Source organism: Sciurus vulgaris (assembly GCF_902686455.1).
Source record: "Sciurus vulgaris genome assembly, chromosome: 15".
NCBI lineage: Eukaryota > Metazoa > Chordata > Mammalia > Rodentia > Sciuridae > Sciurus > Sciurus vulgaris.
Genome location: NC_136476.1, coordinates 11,351,856 through 11,376,729, shown reverse-complemented (window position 1 = coordinate 11,376,729; position 24,874 = coordinate 11,351,856). Strand labels below are relative to the sequence as shown.

General features: G+C 37.2%; 1 protein-coding gene across 6 annotated transcripts in view; it reads right to left on the bottom strand.

The window, feature by feature from the left end:
* PRUNE2 (prune homolog 2 with BCH domain) overlaps positions 1-24,874 on the bottom strand; it is a 255,008-nt gene that overhangs the window by 5,278 nt on the left and 224,856 nt on the right. The window contains exons 12-19 of one of the 6 annotated variants that reach the window (XM_079112083.1): positions 22,818-22,991; positions 16,900-17,002; positions 16,092-16,223; positions 14,612-14,698; positions 8,820-8,918; positions 5,721-5,756; positions 5,156-5,194; positions 782-829 (exon numbers count right to left, since the gene is read on the bottom strand). In XM_079112083.1, coding sequence (XP_078968209.1) covers positions 782-829; positions 5,156-5,194; positions 5,721-5,756; positions 8,820-8,918; positions 14,612-14,698; positions 16,092-16,223; positions 16,900-17,002; positions 22,818-22,991 — 718 coding nt within the window. The remainder of the gene's footprint in view (positions 1-781; positions 830-5,155; positions 5,195-5,720; positions 5,757-8,819; positions 8,919-14,611; positions 14,699-16,091; positions 16,224-16,899; positions 17,003-22,817; positions 22,992-24,874) is intronic. The other 5 variants (XM_079112086.1, XM_079112085.1, XM_079112084.1 and 2 more) reach the window with 5 other exon arrangements.

The following is a 24,874-nucleotide window of genomic DNA, read 5'->3' as shown; positions in this document are numbered from 1 at the left end:
TTATATTTTATTTTGAGACAGGGTCTCACTAAGTTGCTTAGGACCTCGCTAAATTGCTGAAGCTGGCTTTGACCTTGGGATCCACCTGCCTCTACCTCCTGAGCAGCTGGGTTTACAGACATGCTCCACCATACCTGGCTCTGGGTCATTTTTGTGACTGTAAAACACTGGACTTGTCAGATAATCTGCCTATGCCTATCTTTCCTCATCTGTAAAATATACCTCAGAAGCTTATTCTGAGGATTGCAACCAGATACTGTATGCGAGGTTTTACAGAGTCTGGCACATGATATGAAAGCAATGTGTCCGATTTCTATTTCTCATAAAATGAGAATTATCCAACTAGATCATTCCTCAAGTCCCATGCAGACTCAACTGCTTCCTAGAATTTGCAAAACAAGGATATTTCTTCCCTAGCCACCTAAAATATTAAGTTCACATGGAAGTTCCAGCTTTCAGTAATTAAAACAGATGATGTCATTCAGAAAGCAGAGTTGCCCAACTGTTCTTACATCTGGCCCCAATATTCATGTTCTCTGCACTTTTGGATTGGAAAAATAGAATTCACATAAAGACTTAGATTGTCCTTACTGGTGATCACAAATGAGAGCATGAAGTTGGCAAGTTTCTCTGAGTTTCTAATTTCAGGAATGAAGCACATGAAAGCTGAACATCTAAACGGGCTTTAACCAATCCTGGATGCGTTCCCCCCCCCCCCCCCAGAGGCCCACTATACAACACCACAAGTAATCACATAGCTTTATTGATGGTGAATTCTTACTCCTTCTCCATAGAAGACATTTCTGGATCATTGTAAAGGCAGCCAGTTCTGAGTGCAAGGAAAAAATAGGAAGTAGTCAACATTTTCTCCACTCATACTGCTAAGTCAGCACCACTGATCTGGGGCATTTGAAACTGTTTAATGTGGTCTCATTGCTACTACCAAGCAAATCTATATCTGAGAAGATGACGAGGTTAAGCTGTGACTTTTTCCATGGTGGCTTTGAAATATAGTGATTGCCCATGATTTAGTAACATTAAGAGAAAGATTCAAAATTGTCAAATACCTGCTGTGGTTTTCTCTGATCTGGTCATTTTTCCTGACTTTTCAATTCTATCTTATTCAGTGAACATAATATTGTAAATTTTATTTGTACTCCAAATAATCAAATATTTTATACACAGAGGAAAATCCCTCTCATGCAGCCTAATTTTTGTTTACATGTGAACACAGTTAGCTTTCAGTTTTCACAAAAAGGAGGATTTTCCAAGACACTAAAAGAAAAAAATGTTGGTGTCACCTTTCTTTGGTGTTATAGAAAAATCAAGAACAATGACCACTCTATATAGCTGATCAGGTTTAGGTAATCCTAACACTAACCTAAACCAGGTGTGTCCAGGAGGAAAAATATAATTCCCTAAAATAATACATTGAAAGTTTTTGAAGGTGTTTATTATTTTTTGTAATATTAGCTGGTTTTGATAGTTCATATTGGTGTAATTCCTGTAAGCAAATTTCAGTTTGCTTTATATTAATTTCTGATTAACACTTAGTATACTTCAACTTTTACTTTTCTTCCCCCTTTGATGTTTGTTATTGGTGAACACTATTTAAAGGGAGTCTATGTTCCTCTTTAAAGGCAAGAGTTCCTTTCATAATGTGAATAGTTTCACAAGCTAATTAATCTCTTTGCATATAAGAAGTTCAGGGACCAAGGCTAGGGGCTAGGGTTTTTTGAAGGCTATCTCCCCAGGCAGGGTAGTGGCTTTCCCCTCCTCAGTCTCCACCCTTCCTGCTGGTGGTCTGGTATTTTTCTAGAGAATATTTGGCAACTCTAGTGAACAAGGACAGTCAAGTAAGTGTTGACAGTGTGCTAGAAAAACCTAGCAAAGCTGGAGTGGAATCAAGAGAGGGCAGTTTTCCAAACCCAGTCTTTCTGCTTTTTAATTTTGAGTAATCCAAAGAAAACAGCAATTTGCAAACCATTTAATTCTGTCATTCTAAAGGCAGCAGATGGATTCTTCCCATTTACAAAATAAGAATGGGTCTGTGTGTAGTATTTATCTTTCAAAAGTATTTTCCTTCCTGTATAGATCTAAGGTTTTAAAGAGAAGATAGAGCAGGTTGAGCAAATCAGTTTCTGAAAGTCTAATGCCGCTCAATTTGGCATGCAATTTGAATGGTGGTGTGTGTGTGTGCAGACAGGAGAGGAAGAATGTTTACAAATGCTAATGGAAAGAAGCAACACCTTAGACCCATAGGGTTTGTTCTTTGATGAAGTATATGTTTGCCTCTGGTTAGACCTAGACCAAAGCTTTTAATAAGGTCACATGGAAAGTCAGGGTGCATCTATCAATAGAAAGAACCTGGATGTATCTGCCTTCTCACCAAGATCTGTAGTGATCATGTTTTCTGAACCCCAAATCATCCTATAGTGTATGTCCTAGGACTTAGGAGCTGCTGCAAGGGCTTAAAGGTAGTCAGTGAGATGTAGTTGGTGGCCAAAATTGTAGGATTCTAAGGATTTCCAGTCACTGATGGGGACAACAGAATACAATGCTTTCTCCCTACATATATGTAAGTGGGCATTTTCAATTTTACCATCAAACGAAATGGGAACAATTGGAGGTTTCTTTGGGAAAATCACTTATCCACCCCACCACATCCAAAGCAAGAGCACAGACTGCTAAGACCTATCCAAAAATAAAATTTTTTTTTTTAAATTTAGTCCTTTAAGGCAGAGACTCACAGCATCAGCATCATTGGAATCTGTCAGAGATGCAGATTTCAGCCCCACCCCAGACTTGCTGAATCAGAAACTCTCAAGATGAGGACAGAAGATTGTTTTAATAAGTGCTCCAGGTGACTGTGATGTACAATAAAATTTGATAGCTACTGCTCAAGAGCAATGAACTACTCTTACGCACATGCATTAGTTTTTGCAGAATACATTTATTGAACTCTATGAGGCATGATCAATGTGCTTATTTAAGAGGGAGACCAAGGTCTTTCAGGGCCATCTGAAATATTTAGATATGGGTGATGGCTTTGAGAGTAAAAGGAGAAAGATACACGACTAAACCAAAAATAACTCTTTTACTCTGGTAGCCAAGCAGGAGGAGTATCAACATGGAAGGAAAAAAAAAAAAAAATCTATTGAAGGAGGCAAAATTTCATGGCAATAATGAAAGAAAAAATTGACAACTTGATTTTATAATAGGCTTGGCTAGGAAATTATTGATGTTTCCTCTTGTTCTTTTATTTTGAAAATGATTCCTTAATTCCATAAATATATTATCATCCTAAAAGAGAATACATTGAGATTTCTTTCTGAGGAACCTCACAACACAAACCAATTTGAGTGCATATAAATGCTAAAGGGATACATGACTCCAGCATAAGCTTCCTAGATTCCTAAAATCTTCTTTCCACAACTACTTATTTGTTATAGTTGAATTAGAAACTAAGAAGATTCTATTAGAGTGTAAGTTTGAGTTTTGTTCATCTGAATGGATGTCAATTCTCTTGAAAGAAAGAGAATAGGAATATTATAACAGTAAACTACACTGCTGATAAAATTTCTAAAGCAAAAAATTTTCATTTTTAATACAAAAGATTCATACTACAGACAAATAATTTTATAAGTTACCTATAATAAAAATGTATCACAGAAAAAATGTCTAAATGGATTGTATTAATGAGGAATTGGCATTTATTTACAAATAAGCAGAAAAACTCCATTATTTAGATCATATTCATTTAGAATTTGTAACTGCTTGGACATTGTCCAGGATTCCTGCTTTCATAATATCTATTAAAATGAATGTTTGCCATAAAAATTAACAGTGTAAGCAACATTTGAAATGAGGAAGCAGCTTACTTATTATGGCAGGATCTCCTTAATAGTACTTGTCTACATTTAAGATAAAGCATTGAAAATTTTCTTTGTAACTAGGAACAAGGAACAAAAAATGACTGGGTAGTTTTTCAGAGGAGCTCTGGACTAACTCTAGGACTATTTTACAGCTCTGTAAGGGCAGAGGTTAACTTGCAGATTTATGACCAGCAGAGATGTAAACACTTTCTGATAACCCAATATTATGTTTTTTTTGCCCTACTGGACATTAACCAGTTTTGTATTTAACCCAACCACCTTCTCAAACATTGTTTTATAAATTGCTGCTATGGTAGTCCCCTCTTATCTGTAATTTCTCTACTAGCAGTTTAAACACAGTCTGAGAATATTAAATGGAAAATTTTAGAAATAATCCATAAGTTTTAAATAACTTATTATAGTAATTATTATTGTTGTTGCTATTATTGTTATTACTAGTTAATCTTCTACTCTGCCTAATTTAGAAATTAAACTTTATCACAGCTATTTTATCATAGGAAGAAACTTAGTATATCTAGGGATTGATACTGTTTGTGCTTTTAGGAATCCATGGAATGTCTTGGAACAAATCCTGCTGATAAGAGGGAAGTACTACAGATATCTAATTTTCCAAGCTCTTCAAATTGATTTTTAACACTTCACTGGTTCCTGCATTAAATAGTTTAATAAAATAATGGGCATGTATTCATTTTATATTTTCATGAGCATTATGACTTTTACTTTTTGTATATCATACCTCAACAATAGTGAATAATGATTTTTTTTCTGTATTTCTCAAAATAGCATGGAGGCTCTGAGTTAAACAATATTTCCAAGTTATTAAATAAGATGGTGCTATTATTTTAAATCTTTGAAGTTCGTAAAACTGATCTTATAAAATCTTCTAAATTTTAATTTGCTATCATTTCCTTCATAAATATGAATGTGTGAGGTTCTTCAGTAAGCCCGAAGATCATCTGATGTCACATCCTATGTGTCAGTGCCTGTGACAATTCTTTTGTTGTGGTATCTAGAATTGCATGTATGTTAAAAAATTAAACAGTGACAAATGCTTTCCTTAAGATAACCAAGATCATGGGAAAAATAGGTTATAGAAAGAATAGCAGAGATTGCATTTACCATAGGAGAAAGGAAATTTTAAAAGTGCAGCATTATTATCAGGATGCAAGAATAACACACCAGGCATGCAGATTCTCCCCATTCATTCTTGAAATCTAAGCCAAAGTCACAACAGCTGCTAAATTAAAACCAAGTCTTACTTAGCTGCTTCTGATGCTTCCCTCAGTTCTTCATCCAGTCTGCATGAGCAAAAATTATTGATGTAGAAAAGAAACAAAAAAGAAGCAAGCAGAGCATGAGAGAATCACCCAGCAAAGCAGAGCCAAACATAAGTGGTGTGTGGTTGCTTTTGAGAACCATCCTCTGGAGTATCAAGACACAGTTAAATATGGTGTCATTTCCTCCCATTGGGTGTTCACGTGTGTTAACTTTGCAAATTCCTTCATAAAGGTATATATGAAAGTTGCAAGGGGATCAGAAACATGCTGGCTGAATAAAGCTGGAAACATCCACATCAGTGTGTTGGGTACAGTTAAAGTTAGCTTGCAGCCTGGGCCAAGTCAAGGGTGTATCTGGTTTAGTAGGTTTCAGTTGCAGACCAGGTTGACCTCAACAGCTTTACACACAAGACAAAGACCAGAAATGGTAGACAAGGGACTGATACAACAACCTCTTGCTCTGGTAGCATGTTGAGGTCACCCAGGAGTAAAACACTGGAGTGCACACACAGGGGATCCAGCGTGAAGGTTATCAGGAGATTTTTACCTCACACTTCTCTTATAAGATCTCTCTTCATCGTACCTTACGAGATAAAAAATGGATGCCATGAGCAAAAGAAGCAAATGGATGGAAACAATGACAGGTAAATGTTTTAAATGACAGTCAAAATGTGAGAGAAAAAGCCTATCTAAATAATCATCAAATTGGCTTTTGGGAGAAAATTTACTTTTGTTAGATGTTAAATCAATGAGTTATAATTTATAAACAAACAGTCAATCCTCAATATTTGTGGAGTTCATATTTGCAACTTTGCATGTTGCATGAGACTTATTTGTAATCCTATAATCAACATGCAGCACTTTTTTGGTCACCTGTGAATACACGTAGGGTGGCCAAAAATTTTGAGTTGTTCCATGTGTGTACACATCACCAACTGAAGTCACATAGGTGAGGCTCTGCCTTCTTGAGTTTCACACTGGAAACAAGTGGCTTTTTCTCAATTTACTTGGTGATGTATTTTACTCATTTTGGTGCTTTTTGATGGTGATTTTTCTATTTTAAATTTCCCCCAAATACAGTGCCAAAATGCTGCCTTAGTGTTCCTAAGTGCAAGAAAGTCATGACACGCTTCACAGAGGATGTATGTGTTAGAGAAGATCTGCTTAGGCACATGTTATGGTGCCTTGAGTTCAATGCTAATGAATGTATACTAATAAGGTGTCTTTAAACAGAAAAATACATAAAATAAATTTAATATTTTGATTAGGTTATGAAAATGTTGTGACTGGAGGCTTACAGAAACCTAACCCTGTACTTCCCCTAGGAATAATAGTTCAGTATTTACTAATTATTTGCAATGTCTTTATGGAACATAACTGCCACAATTAATGAGAATTAACTGTAATTGGTCAGTCAATCAATCGGATTTCTGGTTGGGCAATATTTTATCATGTAAGTCCTTTGATGACAGACTATCCCGGTTGAATACTGGTCATGTGATTGGCTGACATCAGGTCTTTTCAATGTCATTCAGTAATAGAAAAAAGTTATGGCTTGTATCATTTGCAAATTGCATAATGGGAAAACGAGGACCAGTAATAAAAACAGCAGAAAGGACATCCGAGGGAGATGGATTACAGAAGACAGAGACACAGACAAGAGGGAGAACATCCATGGTGCTAAATTTCTGTCTCCAGAAGAAAATCTTTCTAAATGGAGATCTTCCTGAGGCAACTTTTCCCAAATCAAGCCCTGGAGGATTGGCATATGCAGACAAATGAAAAAGGCCCTAGTCATATTTAACCTTTCCAATTCAATTCCTCCATAAGGCAGTGAGTCTCTAAAAGCAACATGATCATAAAAAATAATATTCTAGATTACCAACTCTGCCAGGTGGTCTCCTAAATGTTTGAAGTACACTGTTTTCATTCAGTCCTCAGGACCATCCCATGAAGTATGAATTACTTTCCCATGTTACAGATGCTGAATCTAAGACTCAGGTAATTTAACAGTTGCCTGAAGCCTCAGAGACATTGAGAAATAGGAGGGAAGGTTCACATCTAATAGCCTGCAAAGCCCATTCTCTTTTCATTCTATTGTCTCTGCCACACCATGGACGCATTACCATATTTACCTGGAAAATGATCAGTGGAAGAGAGAAATGTCATTTTCATCTTTTGCAAAGGAAGGCAGCATTATAGGAGATGCACAGCCAGCACTTTTTTAAAATGTAAAGAGTAGGGGTGGATTTTGGAGATGGGCATCCAGGTCAAAACTGTGAGGTGTGCTGGCTGTGGGAACTCTGATGCTACTGAAGATTAAAGCCATTGTTAGGATCTCACGAACACTCACATTGATTCAGCTGAGCCCATGGACCACTCCATAATCCATAATCATCCCATATTCATGCTGATTTGGGGATGGAGGAAAACCAAATGCATTTATCTACTTCTGAGTTTTGAATTTAGTTGGACAGTTTAAGGGCGATGAGATAAGGAACCTACCATAAAAGGGCATGGGAATTTGGGTGCCAGGCTGACCTGGATTTGAATTCTAGTTTCATCTCCTTCTAATTCCTACTTATTCTTTCCCAAAGCAACTTCTTACTAAGTTATCTTCCCTGTATCTGTAAAATGGGGCTTTACTATGGGAGTTAAATCAATGATATAAAATTAACTCCTTTATGGCAGGCACATTATAACATAATAGATGCACATTAAATGAGAATCTTTTCCTTCTAGTTTTTTTTTTTTTTTTTTTTTTTTTTTTTTTTTTTTTTAATGAGAGCTGTTTTGGAAGCTCAAATTGGGAGGACAACTTTGGTTCTATCTCGTGGAGGAAGTCATGCAATACTTGTCTTTTTTCTTTGAACTGCTGGTGAAGCCCCTTTCAATTCTAATCAAATCAAAAACTGGTGAGTCAGATGCTGTGAGAAAAAAAAAAAAGATACACAAAAAGCAATGGTTCTTTGTAACAACATACAAGATAGGAAATGTTCATTCTCCAGTATCTCTGGTTTAATATCCTAGCTCCAAGTACTTATTTAGTTAACTTTTACTCTTATTTTTGGAGCATAGCTTTGAGAACTTCAGCACCCATGCTTTCCATTAACAGGCTGCCATGTTACCTGTACTCAGCAAGAAAATCACCCCACCCACCACTGGGCAAATGCCCTCTGCCTTGTCTTGTACCTAAAGGGAATCATGGGGAAAAAAAAGATTTAGAAGAAAACATATAAGGATTTATTTCCTTGTATTTTTCTGGGGTATTACAGACAAGTTTCTTCATATAAGACAATAATGAGATCCAAACTATGCTAAGATCCTATTGTTTATGTGCAGAGTGGGGGTCACAAGTAAAGGATGTACTAGTTAATATTAAATTTATACTTTCTCCAAAGTGGAAGCAGAATTCAAGATAAAAATGAACAATAATCATCCCAAGAGAAGATTATGTGAAAAATGATCTGAAAGAACAGTAATCTATAGTTTATGGGAAAAAACTATACATACTGGACAACATTTAATATTTTTTAAAAATATATAACACTATTTCCTTGCTATCCTAGGAGGGAGTTATTTTCCACACACACCCCCTCTACAAATGTACCATTTCTTACCAAATATTCAGAACCATCAGACTTACTTGATGATACTCTCTGGAATATGGATGCAATCCATTGGGATCAGCCCGCTGAGTTCCGATAAGCTACTAACATATTTAATTTTACTGCTGAATTTTGAACTAAAAGAAAAAAAGAAAGAAAACCACTATCATTAGTTGCTGCTTCTCCATTCTAAGGCCATTATGCCTTCTTTAAAAAATATCTTTTTTGTTTATTTGCTTGTTACTTTTCTGGTGCTGGGGATGCAACACATGATCTTACAAGTAGCACCCTACCTCTGAGCTATACCCCCAGACCCCAAGTTTTGATATAGTTAACACCTTAGTCTAGCATTTTAAGAAGAAAGGTTAACACTTTTTGAATAGTCATTATAGGTTCAGACACTTTTTTTTTTTAACTTGACAAATAAAAATTATATATATTTATTGTGTACAACATGATGTTTTGAAATGTGTGTGCATTGTGAAATGGCTAAGTTGAGCTAATTAACATAAGTATTACCTCACTTACTTATTGCTTTTTGGGTAAGAATACTTAAAATCTACTCGAGTTTTTTTTCTTAGTAATTTTAAAGAATATAATGCATTGTTATTAATTGCAGTCACTCTGTTGTACAATAACTCTCTTGAACTTAGTCTTTCAACTGAAATTTTGAATCCTTTGACCATTCCCCAAATTTAGCCCTCAAGGACCACCAATCTACACTCTATTTCTATGAGTTCAACTTCTGTAGTTTTCACATACAGTAGTCCCTTGCTTGCTACGGAGAATTGGTTCTAGGATCTCTCCCCAAAGCCCACACGCCATGGATGCCAAAATCCAATGATGCTCAGATTCCTTATACAAAACAATGTAGTATTTACATATAACCTATGCATTTCTCCTTATATACTTAAAAATTACCTCTAGATTATCTGTGATACCTAATACAATGTAAATGCTGGGTACATAGTTTTATACTACATTGTTTAGGGAATGATGACAAGAAAAAAGTCTGTGCATGTTCAGAAATATGGTTTTTGTTTGTTAGTTTAATATTTTCAATTTGCATTCGGTCGACTCTGCAGGTACAGAAGCCGTAGATACGGAGGGATAAGTGAAATAATGTGGTATTTGATCAGGCATCATTTTAAGTGGTTTATGTATATCCACTCATATATTTCTTTATACAGCCTAGAGATGTATGTACTGTAATTATCCTTTTTGTAAGTTTTAAGGATAAGGAAGCTAAGATCTAGGGTCTCAGATAAATCAGGTTTCTGACTCCAAAGTCCACACTCCTGATCACTTCTCACACAGCCTCCCCACGGTTGCTGCCTCTCTCAGTAGTCATTGAGTTATGTTTTATTTGATTTTTTTGCTTGTTTATTTGTTTTTAACAAACAACAATCTTATCGCCTTTTCAGTATCTACTAAGGTTAATACTATTAATAATATATGTAAATATATATATTAGTTAATATATTTTGTATGTAAATATGTTAATAACATATAAATTCTATTTTATCTTAATTTTGTAGTTTTATTTTTAAATCCTTTTTTTAGTTTTTCTTGAAGTTTTCATTTGAAAATTCAATCCAAATGGACCACCATCAGAAAAATGTGTTCCAATACTTGGATTTGAATCATGAACAGCTTGCATCTAAACAGGTTCATTTTAGATGTGTGCAAATGTATAGAAAACAACTTGGAAGAAAATCAGTGAAACTAACTGATAAGAAAATTTGCTTCTAGGGAATAAATAACTGCTGAAGAAAGAATTTGGTCCTACCTGTAATGTGAAGATGCATTTCTGAAGAATGTTTTCTAACACTTGTGTAATTGCAAACTTGTTTTTAAAATATATTATTCCACCTGAACGGGAATTTGTTCAAGGTTCTAACATTCTCGACAGTTTCACATGAACATACATCCCTAGTCTACTGGGATTGTGCGGATATGGGTACCCACCAGGCCATCTCAAATACCTTTAGCTACTGTGAATTCTGGTAAGAAGTTTTTTCAAGGCTTTTTTGTTGTTGTTACTGTTTGTTTTTATACTTTTTAAAATTTGTTCTAATTAGTTATTCATGACACTAGAATGCACTTTGACACATCATACATAAATGGAGTATAACTTTTCATTCTTCTGGTTGTACATGATGTAGGTTTTCTATATATCTACTTTAATATTTTACTTGTAATTCTGACCCTGGGCCTGTGGACTATGACTTGTGGACAAATTTTCTGTCCATGAAATCACTACTAGCCCTCCTGTTAAAACCTGGGTGAACACGGATCACCAGCGATAGACTACATTAACATCTTCCTTCCTTTTGGAGTGTGTGAATTAAACTCAGGGCTTCTTTGTTTGTTGTTTGCAACATTGGGATCTAACCAAGGGCCTTGTGCATGACAGGCAAGCAACCTTTAAGTTCAGTTTTGCTAAAGGCAGAGTAGATAAGCCAGAGACAGGAAAGGAATCATGCAAGAGGAAAACTTCCAGCTCTGGTGGTTTGTTCCTTGGAATTCCCAGTGCTCCAAATGTTTGTTCTCTCTTGCTTGGTGTATTTGTGTCTGCTCTCTCCTCTGCCCGGATTGCTCTTCTCCCTGTTTTCAGCTAGTCAATCCTACCAGTCCTTCAAAACTCACATTGAAGGTTTACTCTTCGGGAAAATCTCTCTTGATCCAGACTCTCAGCCTTCACTTTCTAATGCTACCCAGAAACACCCTCATCTCAAATTACTGCCCCCCAAAGTGTTTCAGTTGCACCCTGTATTGTAGTTGTTACTTATCTGCCTATGTCCACTGTGGGACTTTCAGCTTCTTGGGGACAGCAGTTGAGCTGCGTAATTTTACCAGTACTTAGCAGACAAGTAACTCATCCTTTAAAATGAATTTGCCATATACCTTCATCATAGATGTCACCCTTTAGGTGCAAAAAACCTATAATAAATACATTTTAGTGCCTTCTTTTTTTCAAGTTCAAAACTTGGTAATACTAATGTAAACGGATTCAAAAGTGGGGTGTTTTTATTTTTACTTATTTATTTTTGCTGTATTGATGATTGAACTCAGGACCTCATGCATGGTAGGCGAAAGGTATACCTCTGACCTCCATCCCCAACCATTTTTATTTTGAGTCAAGGTCTTACCAAGTTGCCCAGGCTGGCCTCAAACTTGTGATCTTCCTGCTTTAGTTCCTCAAGCAGCTGGAATTATAGGTGTGCAAAGTTGTGTGTGTCGGGAGGGTCTTTTTCCCCCTTTTATTGGTGCATTATAATTATACATAATAGTGGGTCTCACTGTGCCATATCTATACATGCATATAACATAATTTGCTCAATCTCATTCCCCAGCACCTTCCCTTTGCCTTCTCTCCTCTCTCCCCCAATCCACTTGTGTTAGATCTCAGGACAGTGTGTTAGGGGGTATATCTTTAAAGAGGTGCTTACATGATGAGACTGCAGGGCACAATGGTCAAGTGCTTGACCTGTGTGTTCTTCAGAATGAGCAGACCTTTGTGTCCAGAGTCTGAGTTCATGGTGTTTTGGCTTTGTTACTCTAGACCTGGGGTTGGCAGTCTACAGGCCAAAGCCCATTCACTGCCGGTGCTTCAAGGACCTGGGGCTGCAAATAACTTCTCCATTTTTTAAATGGTCGATGAAAACATCGATTGAGAATATTTTGTGATGTGTGAAAATTTAATTTCAGTGTTCATAAATTAAAGTTTTATCAGAACCCAGTCATTTGTTTATGTAGTGCTATGGTTTAGATACGTGTCTCCCAAAAGCTTATGCGCAAGATAATGCAAGAAGATTTAGAGGTGAAATGATTGGATTATGAGAGTCTTAATCTAATCAGCGATTAATCTCCTGATAGGGATTAACTAAGTGGTAACTGAAGGCAGCTCTGGTGTGGCTGGAGGAGGTAGGTCCCTGGGTGTTTGCCTTTAGGGTTTATATTTTGTTTCTGTTGAGCAGAGTGCTCTCTTTCTTTCTCTCTCTCTCTCTAACTCTATCTCTCTCTACTTCTTGGTGACATGCCCTGACCTGCTTTCCTCCTCCAAACTCTTTCACCATGATGTTCTGCCTTACCTCAAACCCTGAGGAATAGAGCCTGCTGTCTATGAACTGAGACCTCTGAAGCTGTGAACCCCCAAATAAACTTTTCCTCCTCTGACTGTGCATGTCAGGTCTTTTGGTCACAGCAGTGAAAAATCTGAAAACACAGTGTTTGTGACTGACAGCGGCATAGGGGAGTACCTATGACGAGGCCATACCACCAATGAAGCCTAAAATATTCACTACTTGATCCTTTATAGATGATTTCTGTCTTAGGCCTTTTATTTGACCTCCTTAAACCTCAGGGCTTTTCCCTTTATCATGGAGATTTTAAATGTATCTGTTTCAGAGGACTGTCAATAGGGTTAACTGAGATAATGCCTAAAAGGATCCAATAAATGTAAGCCATTACTAGATGTAATTTACCACAGCACTACTATGATAATTTTGTTATTGCTGTTATCATCGTCATCATTACTATCTTGAAACTTCCTTCAGTAGTTTTAACTAATTAATTTGCTATGCTGGGGATTGAACCAGGCTTGGAGCATGCCAGGCATCTATACCCCTATACCTTGAGACTGTTAAGTTATAGTCAATTTTTAATAGTCCTACAGTGTACACTGGTCTCTACTCCCTTGTCAAAGAATTTCTTGCAATAATTAAAATACATGGCTGTTGTATACCTTACATAGTATTTTTAAAAGCAACTTAACACAATTTGGTAAACATTTAACTTTCACCAAAGGAAAATCAGGTTGAATTCCACTACTCAATCATCATAGGAAGTAGGGAATGAGAGTGCCAAGTAAATAAAAGTAAACATAAACAAAAAAGATAGAATCTAGATGGTACAATAAAATCTATTTTAAAAAATAATGGATTTAATATCTCTCCCCCTCTAGAAGTCATCAGAATTTTTTTTAGGAATTCATTAACACCTGAGACAGGAAAATTTCAAATTATCTATCTTATCGTATGTGTGTGTATGTGTGTGTGTGTGTGTTTTCTGGTGCTGGAACTCAAACCCAAGGCCTCATGCTACCAGGCATGAGCTCTACCACTGAGCCACATCCCCAGTCCTCTAATCCACACCCACGATAACACCATGATATTATATTTTTAAAGCTCTCTACAAAATAAGTGCTCATTTCATTTAACTGTTTCAAATCTTACTAAATTATGAGTCATACCTTACTTCTCTTTGCATCCTCAAAATATGAAGTTACATAGCACCTAACTATAAATAACTGATGCATTCACTGAATTAAAAGCAAGAATCCTCATGTTTGAACAAAATACAACTATTGAAATGGCTGCCCAGACTCTACCCGATTTTAATGACATATATGTTATTGGTTCAGAAGAAATGAAACAGTGAAGACAAGACAGGGCTCCCTTTTCTGTCCCTGGTTAGTCTTTATTTTCCGTTTTCATGTTATTCTGCTTTCCTATCTGTTACAAAATAACAAATCATTGAAAAAGTTTTGTCTATTTCCCTTTCTAATGTGGAAAACAGAAGTCCCATCACTTCATATTCCATGTTTACACGATGCAATTTAGAGGTCATGTTTTATAATGATCAGGGGGAAATATTAATATTCAAATAGGTACTTTTAATTAGGGAACCCCTGGTGTGTAGACCAGGAAAGCCTGAGGTAAAATACATTTTCCTAAATACTCTAAGTTTATAAATTCTTTTTCACAGGACAATTTATATACTTTTTAAAAAACTACTAGTAGTACTTTTACTAGAATGATAACTATACCTTATAAAAGGTCGTGTCACTGCAAGGATTGTTCTGATGAACCAAGATGGATGAACAATGATGAACGATTTCAAATTTTTGCGCAATCTATTTTGAAGAAAAAAAAACTATTACTCTTAACCCATTCTCAGTGGGAATTAAATAGAAAATAAATCCTCAAATAAGAATATATATATATAATATGTATGTATATACATATATACACATACATATGTGTGTATAACACACACACACACATATATATACGCATATAATTTTAGAGGGTTATAAGAAAGTTATTCTTATCTAATGGGAAGGTACAAAAGTTCCATGATTAATAAAAATTAATGTTTTTCACATAATTTGAAACATACATGATTCAAATCTCATTTTCCCATAGGAATAAACATAAACTAGAACAGTGGTATTATTGGAGTGCATACATTTATAATCATCATGGTATATTTTTGTTTAATGATACTTTTCATTTTTGTCAGCATTATCTTTACTTTTTTGAAAAAAATTCACTTTTTTTTTGGTATACCAGGGATTGAACCCAGGTGTGCTTAACCACTGAGCCACATCCCCACCCCTTTTTATTTTTTATTTTGAGACAGAGTCTTACAAAGTTGCTTGGGGCCTCAAAAAGTTACTGAGGCTGACTTTGAACATGAGATTCTCCTGCCTTGGTCTCCTGAGCTGCTGGATTACAGGTATGCACCACTGTGCCCAGCTAAGAATGCACTCTTAATAACAATTTTGACTATTTAATCTTAATAAGTTTTGGTTTTTGATTTGGTACAAAGAAAATTTACTGTTTTAACAATTCCTGGTCATATTTTTCAGCATTAGCAACATTGTATTATTAATGTTGAGATCATAAGACAGTTTTGTTTTAAATATAACTGGATATTCTCATGTTTTTTTATAAGGGGCCCCATTTAAGGGGATGCAGTCCATACTAGATATCATAAATTAGTATGCTTATTATACCAAGTTTCCTGTACGTGGCAATAAAGTGGTTTTTTTTGGTTTTTGTTTTTTTTTCCTAAATAAACCAGTATGGACAGAAGTAGCTCCAGGATACAAAAGTATTGGATTTCTTGAATTGACAGTGAATGTTGAAATACGAGCACAATGATTATGCAGATCATCATTGTCCCAGTACACAAAACAGCAGCCAGTTCCCATGCTACCACCCAAGAATCTCAGGTACTTTAACTGATTCACTCAAGTCACACCTCCATATGGCAATAAGACACGCACAGTTTAAAATAGTCTTGGTCATTGGGTGTGACTATTCAACAAAATCTGAGAAGGTTTTACTTCCTTTCAACTTTGGGGTGTCAAGTGACACTAGTATTTCTATAATTTATTGCTTCAAACATGCATAGCTCAATGTTCTTAAAATGTGAAGGCATATTTGGTAGACTAAAAGGAAATCTGATATGGGAGCTGTTGAAGGAGTCAACACAGTAGTTAAATAATGGAGCCCACGTACCGTCTGTCAATCATCTGGTAGCATTTCTTCATCCAGCCTAGCCCAGGCATTTTCCGTCTTGGGGTGGCACCATTCAGGTACACAATCATATAGTCTTCAGCTACCATCAACTCTAAAGTACTTATTACGTATCTGATTACAGGAAGGAAGAGGAGTGTTTTCAGTTTCCACATGAAATATTTCATCTTATTTACACCATAATTATGTAACAAATTACAGACTGAATGACATTTTAGTAGAATTGTGATTTATTACCACATTACCTTGGGAACAATACAGTTACCTAAGATCATTTCTCTGAGAGTATTGTTTCTTTGTATGGTTATCTATTTTCTGTTTGTTTTCAAACAAAAAATATTTTTTTCAAACAAAAAAATTTCAGGTATCACAGAAAAATATGTGGGTTATAAACCTGACTTTCAAAAATGTTAACTATGTCATCTAACATTTAAAGCAATCCCTATTAAACAAGGTAGATATAAATGAAGTCAGGTTATCATTAGTGGACTAAGAACTTGTTATCAGGGAACAAAAATAACACTTTGCCCAAAGGAAATGTTACAAAACTTTAAATGCAGGCCAAATTCTGCTTGTTCACTTTGTCTTCCATGTATTCCACTGACAAAAGAATCCTGTAAAGTTTCTAGCCCCTTCAACAATATTCCTTGACAGAAATCTTACTAACTTTTTATCAAAGGCCTGGGATATTCTACATCACCTACTTCCCTTAATTATAGTTGCCCTATCTGCCATTACATGCCCACAGACATTTATTTACTCAAAGCACTTTGTCATAAGTATCACTCACAGGAAAAGATTTTCCATGACATAGTGGTAATCCGCCCGACTGCTGTCTGGCAGAAAACAGGCGGCAAACACAATGATGGCATTTAGGCCGTCCCCATAGTATCCTGGGGGACAAACAAAAAGACATTTGTAACCAATTGAAAGCTCTTAACAAGATAATATTGATAAATCTGAAAACTTGGCAAGTGTGTGTGTGGAAATGACAGATATAACATGAGTTGACTATAGTTCTATAAGCAGATACACATATAATTATCTTTTGATGTTAACTTGTTAAATATATAGTGTGAGCATATTGATGATTTTATGTGCTGTATGTAGTTGTGATTGGCACATATAGCTATATCTATCTATGTGTATATATTCAACTTATCAAAAAAAGTAACACTTTTTCTTTTTCAGAGCTTGTACATGCCAGACAAGCAGTATACTATTGTGCCACAACTCCAGACCCAGGCAACGCTTTTTTGATTTCAATGTATACAATACAAATTTATGTTTATAAGCTAATTTTTATATTTCTTCATTCTGATGGCTAAGAAAGAGGTTATGTTGATTCTCTTTAGCTCTATTTAATTTTAGTCCCCAGTTCATTCAGTTAGTCACTGAACTGCAATATAATCTCACACCCACACATTCCAGTAACCAAATACTAGTAAACAGACATGTAAAACAGCTTTGTTTTGCTTTCGAGGCCTGGTCACTTGTGTGTAGTGCCCCTGGGATCTCTGGACTCAATAGGCAGCATAGGTGTACAAGAGAAATTCTAACCAGGCTTAGAGTAACTGAGGCCAGAATTCAGAGCCTTGTCTCTTAAAGAAAGGGGTATGCTCAAGAAGGCCTGGCTAAATTCTCTTTGAGTTTTATGAAAATATGTGATTTGGGAAAACTTGAGAATCACTTCCTAATAAGATAGCCCGGGTAGGAGAGTGCTGTGTGTAGTTAAGGCTAGAAAATAGGAGATGGGCATCGAAGTAAGTGTGGCCATTGACACTCTGAGGGCCAAGGATCATACAGACACATCTCAGGGCATTATTCCTGTTTTTTGAGATCTGACATCATTTTGCATTGCTCCATCTTTTAAGCAAACTTTTTTATTCCCTTAGAGCTTGTCTTTGAAATTCACGGCAGGTGTCTGTCAAATCAAATCCCCATTGGTAAGAATATAGAACAAAATGTGTCTTCAACACTGAAACTAGGAAGCAACGTCCTGAATTGTCATCTGGGTCACCGTGTTGAGCCTTGAACCCAGAGCATTATGCATGCTAAGCAGACATTCTGCCACTGTGCCACAACTGCAGCCCCAGGAAACACTTTTTGGCTTTTTATTTTTTAATAGTCTATCATTTTTTAATATCCCCATTTAAATACTTGCAGTTCATATCATCTAGTTCTGAACTTCAGAATCATTAAACAGAGATTCCCTCAAAGTTTTGAGAGGGACAGGACACATCTTCATGTTCGATCTGGTCCTCTCAAACTCAGTGTTTCATTTTTTCAGAACTCTAAGTATTCCGCTGGTGTAAAATGCTGACTGGGTATAGATCTGGGTGGGTTAAACAACTCTTGGAAAGCAGTTTAATAAGATATTCTCTACAAAGAGAATATGACTCTACTGCAAGCCAGGTGGGGGAAGAATGAAACCAACCAAAAACATATCCAGCTGTTGGCTTGTGAGAATTACTAATTTGAGGTTGTACACAGTATTTTATCTTGCAAGATGCTACCTATGTAAGTAGCCACCTGGGACCTCATGTTTGTGAAAGAGCATTATAGTAGCTTCCCTTCTGGTGTTTTACTTTAGTTCCATCTTTTCCAACATGTAGGTATTAATCAACTTCTTTTCAAAATTCAAATATGAAGGAAATGGCAGAAAGAGATGTATTTTAAATCAAGAAGAGCTTGTTCTACCAATATCATTTCTGAGGATTCATAACTAAATGGAAATCCATGAAGGATATAGTGACTTAGCTAACAAAGATATGCAATTTATACTCAGCACAATGAAAAGATAAGAGTTCATTAAAAGAGACAATAGGCATAATAAATACAACAACAACAAAAAAATAAGCACATATCTTTATAAAAGGGGCTGTCTGGCTCCAGGGTATCAGAATATTTTCAAGGTCATGACTGGTTTTGATTTCTTTTTCTGATTTCTCTAGAATTGTTTTTCTGTATTTTTTATTAGCCCAACATTTTAATTTTCTATTGGTGCATTATAATTATACACAGTGGGATTTGTTGTCACATATTCATACATGCACACAATATAGCAATTTTTTTGAAAGAAGAAAGACTGGGGTTTATAAATTGTACTTGAGAAGTCATCTTAAATGGCAATTTGGCTCCTTGTATGAGTGCTACAACATGGTGCTCTCCAGAGTTCATTTAGTGGAAGGAATACTGAGGGATTGATGTACTGCTTCATGATCACTGTCTAAGAAAGGAATATATAAATATTGCTTTATATATATATATATATCTTTTATAAATGTTGCTGGACTTTGCAAATAGAAATGGCTCCTTGTACTTTAAGTCAGAATTAACTGTTAGAAGGGAAGAAGAGGCAAAAGGGGAAAGAAGAGAATAGGAGGAGAGAAGATGATTTAGGAAAGGAAGTAGAAGAAAAAAATTCCACATGAAAGTTTTCCTCCAAAATCAAGAGCCCATACCATCTTTATCAGGCTTCAGTGACACCTCGGGTAATAACTGCTGGTGAAGTGCAATAACTAAAATGAGCAGGACCATTTGCTCATTGCACCCCCACTCCCATGCCAGAGGCTTCCTGGGTAAATTTCTATCCTCAAATTCAGTTTTTCAGATGAAGCTGCCTATTGGCAACAGCGTAACATATGCAGTTTGATTTTTAAAGTATTTACTTTGTTAGACTCTTCCTAATAAATATGAGGTGGATAGGGTGCACTTGATGGAGGGTGTGAACAATCTCACCAAGGAGTGACCTGGGATGTCTGAAGCAGGGTGGCAAGCCTTACCTGAGGTGGCACAGACAGGCATGAAAGGGATGTAACACAAGTTTGCTGGCCAGCAAATGGAATGGAGAGAGAAGGAAAGACGTCACAGTCACAACCCAAACACACACACACACACCAGCCAGCAACTCTTCTCTGCATTCTTTCCAGGATCATCTGTCCAGCAACACTGCAGAGAAGGTTACCTGAGTCTCCTATAATGAAATAAGAGAAGCAAAAAACAAAAAACAAACAAAAAAAAGAGAACAAGAAAGGAAACTACTTGTTAAAATTCTTTCATGCGATTATTCTTGGTTATTTAAATGTGTTCTCTGTTCTAAGTTGAAAAAAAGCTACTTCTGGCCTTGATGTGACCCCATGCCCTTGACTGAGCAAAACCAACTATAACACTTTTTGCTTTTTTTTTAATTTAAGCAGATGGCAGGGATAGTGTTTCTGGGATCATAGGACATGAAACGATATTGTTGATCACCTTAATTTGACTGGTGAAGCAACTGAAGCCCAGAGAAGGTAAATGACTGGTGAGAGGCAGAGGCTAGTAAGTGTCAAAGACAAGCCTTAAACTTACATGTCTGCCTGCATTGTGTACAGGGCCTATGACAATAGCTCATATCAAGGTCACCAAAGCTGAAGACGGAATTACTTGTTCAAATTCACAGGGAGCACTTGGCAGTGTCTGACTTTGGAGCCAACTTCTGCAACTCTTTTTCTTACTCCCCCTTCCAATTTATCACACAGAGTACTGTCCACACTTCCTAAGGACTGAATGGGAAAATGGCCTCGCACCAAAATGCAAAGCATCAGAACAAGGATCATGCTCACTGAGGAGTCTGCTTTTTAAAGCTCATCAGAAGCCAGGATGACAAACTCAAATAGATGGGTAACCAGGAAGCTTTGTCATCTAAGATCTGAGGGAGTGATGTAAGTTTCCAATATGGAAAACAAGGCTTTGGCAAATTCAGAAGTAACATCCAAACACTCTTTACCTACAGGATACAAAAGCCGTTGAGCGTCTAAGGAGGTGGCCTCTTGCTGATGTACCGGATGAGAGCAGCCAGAGGCACATTCATGCAGGCCAGTAGCACCTGGAGGAGGCTGAGGTGAAGCCAGGGAGAGGAAAGGCGCCCTTCCTTTCGAAATAAACCTGACAGTCACACAGACAAAACCAAGCTCGCCACACACAATGGAGGGTAGCAAATGCCAATGGCAGGAGATGGCAGGCACAGAAAGCTCAGCAAACCAGGTTAGCCCTGAGGTCTCAGGTGAGTTTCTAGAGGCTGTGACAGTCAGAGGCAGGGGCTCTTCCCAACCATCTGTATACTGCTGATAATCACTTTGTCCTGATTCAGGCTCCAGGCTGATGGGCTTAACTCATGCACCCAGTCCACTTGACTTCATTGGGGTTGACAAATAGGTGAGTCTGTCTGCTGAAGGATTGAGCGATGACTCAGCTGAGGACAGCAACATCAGAGCCTGCTTCCTTTACAACACAAGGACCTTAAGAGCTGAGGGGGTAAATGTTGTAGGGATTATCACAGGGTGACTAACTTACTTTGGTAGACTTTCCAGAATTGTCTATCCTTTCTTCAGAATAAGCATAGGCCACACTTATAACCAGTCTTTGTTTCATTTTGTTTTCATTTCCCCAAAGCAAACATACCCCAAATACTTTATGGGTGGCACAAAGGAGGAACGACTCTCTGGGAAGTTTTCGAGAGTGTTTTCAGTGTGGTTTTCACAAGAACAAAAGGGTTTACTAATGGTTACTTGCCTGTCACTTAGCAGGATCAGGCGAGTTTTCATTGTGAAGAGGTGTGGGACAGGATTTTCTCCAAGACAACTGGTCCTGGCCCCACAGCAGCTACCACAGGGGCAAACTGCCATTTCAAGACAGGCAAAACATAGGTCATGGCTAAGGGCTCCGACTGGCATTCTCCATCACTGTCATGGCCAGGTTCCCTGAATAGTCCTGGGACTTATGGAAGGTGGCAGTGCATGCGACAGAAAGGGATAGCTCTATTGGTGGAGGGATGTTTAACTAAAATAACAAAACATCCTCATGCTCTTTAGAAAATGTTGCAGACTTAATGCAGTGCCAAAACTCTTATTTTTCTGTCCTCCTTAAGGAAGAAAGAACACAGAGAGCAGCAATTGCCTTGTCAGCTCGCACTTTTTCTGGAACAGCTGGGTGGTTACAGTGGCACCTCAGGGCTGCAGGAAAGGAATGCATGCAGTAGAAAAATAAAAAAAGCTGTGGATGTTTTCTGAAATTGACAATGTTCAATGTGTAACTCATGCTCCTCTGACTTTTTTTTTCTTTTTTTTTTTGAGTCTCAAATTAATCAAGGCTCATATGCTTCTGAAGGTCCCAAGAAAGCACTGGAAATACAAAATATGACTTCCCCTTTCCTGGTCCCTCACTAAGCAGATGGAAGCTTTGACAGGGATTGGAAATTGTTAGATATAGATTTAATGTAGTTTATGGAAAAGAAAACTTTAAGTAGGGGGAACAAAGGGTACCAGGATGAATTCAAAAAGACTTCCAAAGCTTCTGAAGAGAACTCAAAAGACATTTTTGCAGTTATGAATTCCACTAGGGTACATGGTATTACATACTATAAGCCATTCAGTTCAACACTGTTGATAGGGATTGCAAACAGACATTAATACAATGGACAACTATGGCTTTTGAGAAGTTTACACAGATTATAACATGGCATGAAAAGCACTTTTTATACAGAAAAGTAATTTTTGCCCTAGTAGACTTTCAAGTTTTTAGTGGACAGAGTATGAGGTAACACACTTAGCTCCCAGTCACCTGAACACAGAATGCAGAATAGGGTGACTTTGGGAACCCTGGTTTTATTTTCTCATTAAAGAACATGGCCACCCTGCCCCATCTCCCAGATTCACACAGTGTGACTACCTCCATGAGAAATGACTCTCCTGTAGGGCTCGATGACCTTCATGTCAATCCGTTGCTCTTGTTCTCCAATCACCACTGTTCTCCACAGTCGATTGTCTTCCCGTTCCTCTTCAGCCGTATATTCTGGAATAGATTCTGACTCTTGGCCAGAATCTTTGTTGGCCACGGAATCTTCTGGAAATGAAGCACAAAGCAGGGTTGAAGGAATGAGACCTCCAGAGTAGAAGCAGCAAAGCAATGGGATTGTAAGCTACAATCCCATTGCTTTCTGGTGGCAGAACTCACCTGGTACACCACTAGCTGTGGGCAGCCTTTATAGATTAACACCCTGGCCACACGAAGTCTACTCAGGGAAGTCTATTTTATTGACCTGACAAACACATCCATTGCTAAAGTCACACAGAGGGCCTTAGTGAGGCCTTAGCAAGTCTAGAGCGGTCTTGAGCCAGTAGAGGCCCAATGAGGGATAAGCTGGTACCAAATCATCCTTGATCAATCTGGATAAAGATAGGCCTTGATGATGGGGTGAAAGGCTATTTCTGAGACCCAGATAATCTTGGTTTCCTTAGGCCACATCTGATGGCTCAGAGTGTGTGAGGCATGATAGCTTGATGTTTTTTGTTTGTTTGTTTGTTTGTTTGTTTTTTGCGTTGCTGGGGATTGAACCCAGGGCCTTATGCTTGCGAGGCAAACACTCTACCAACTGAGCTATATTGCTATATCCCTAGCCCCTAGCTTGATGTTTTGATGATATTACCAGCCAAGATCCCTGCTCTCAGGCTCTTAGAACAGGGTTGAACCCCCTTCCCTATTGGAAAAACATCTGGACATAAATTTGGTATTATTATTATTATTATTTCATTCTATTTCCAAATATGCTGCATAAAGTTTTTATAGTAAAGAAGAAACAATTTTATAGACCACAAATAAACTAAGGCCCCAAATTCATAAGGCTTCTAAATTTAGGGGTTCATAAAACAAAAAAAAAATACGGGGCATTCTTTATGAAGAACTTTACTCTTTGCATCCAAAAAAAGTAATCATCTTGTCTTTTAAAAGAATAGTCAGTGATAATTTCCATTTTTACTAGCAGCACTAGTAGAGTTCAACAATGGTTATTCTTTATAACCTTAAGTAATTTGAAGGAAAAGAGTATAACTTCACAGTAATTCTGAGATACTGTCATTCTTATTTTCCTATTTGTGGAAAAAGATCTTTGAATCTGCACTGCACTTTCCTTATATTCCTCCTACAGCATTTTGAAAATAACAGCAATACTCTAGTATCTAACATCTTGTGCTAGGCACAGTAGTTTTAAAATATATATTAAACCAACGAAAATACTGACTCCAGAATAGTTTGTCTCAGATCACAGAGTTAGCAAGCAAATATATTTAAAATCATTACCTTTTTCAATGCTTCTAAGTTATCACATTGTGCCTTGAGTGTGTGGTTTTCATTCTTATTTATTTTATGAAGAGGCTGAGACTGTTGGGCTAAGGAACTGTGTCTAAATCACCTTGGGTACTCACCTCCACCAACACACACTGCACACAGCTTGGAAACCTACTTACTCAGCATACTCAATAAAAACTGAGAAGGTGAGTGGGTAAATAAAGGAAAGTTTGGGCCAGATCCTAGAAATATGGGTTATCTGTAAGGGAGTCACAACAAAGACATTACATCCCAGAACATTCTGCAGTTACACATTCAAAAGTGCCTAATGACCTGTGACTTGGAATAGGAACATGAAGTAGGACTGGGAAGCAATCCCAGCCATTTTTGCCAACACCAACAACCACCACTACCCACAGAGACTTGGCTCACATCAGATTCCACTGTTCCCACAGTGCCTGGGAGCATATTAAGGACAGAAAGCAGTCACCTTTGGCTTCCAAATGGGCACTATGTCATTCGTGCAAATTTACCCATCTGCAATCCCATTCTGCTTTCTTTCTTTCTACTCAGGTTAAGAAACTTAGATGCCTATCCCAATGTCCTTACTGGGACCCTGTCGTTGTTTGAATAGGAGGTATCCTCCCAAAACTCCTGTGTTA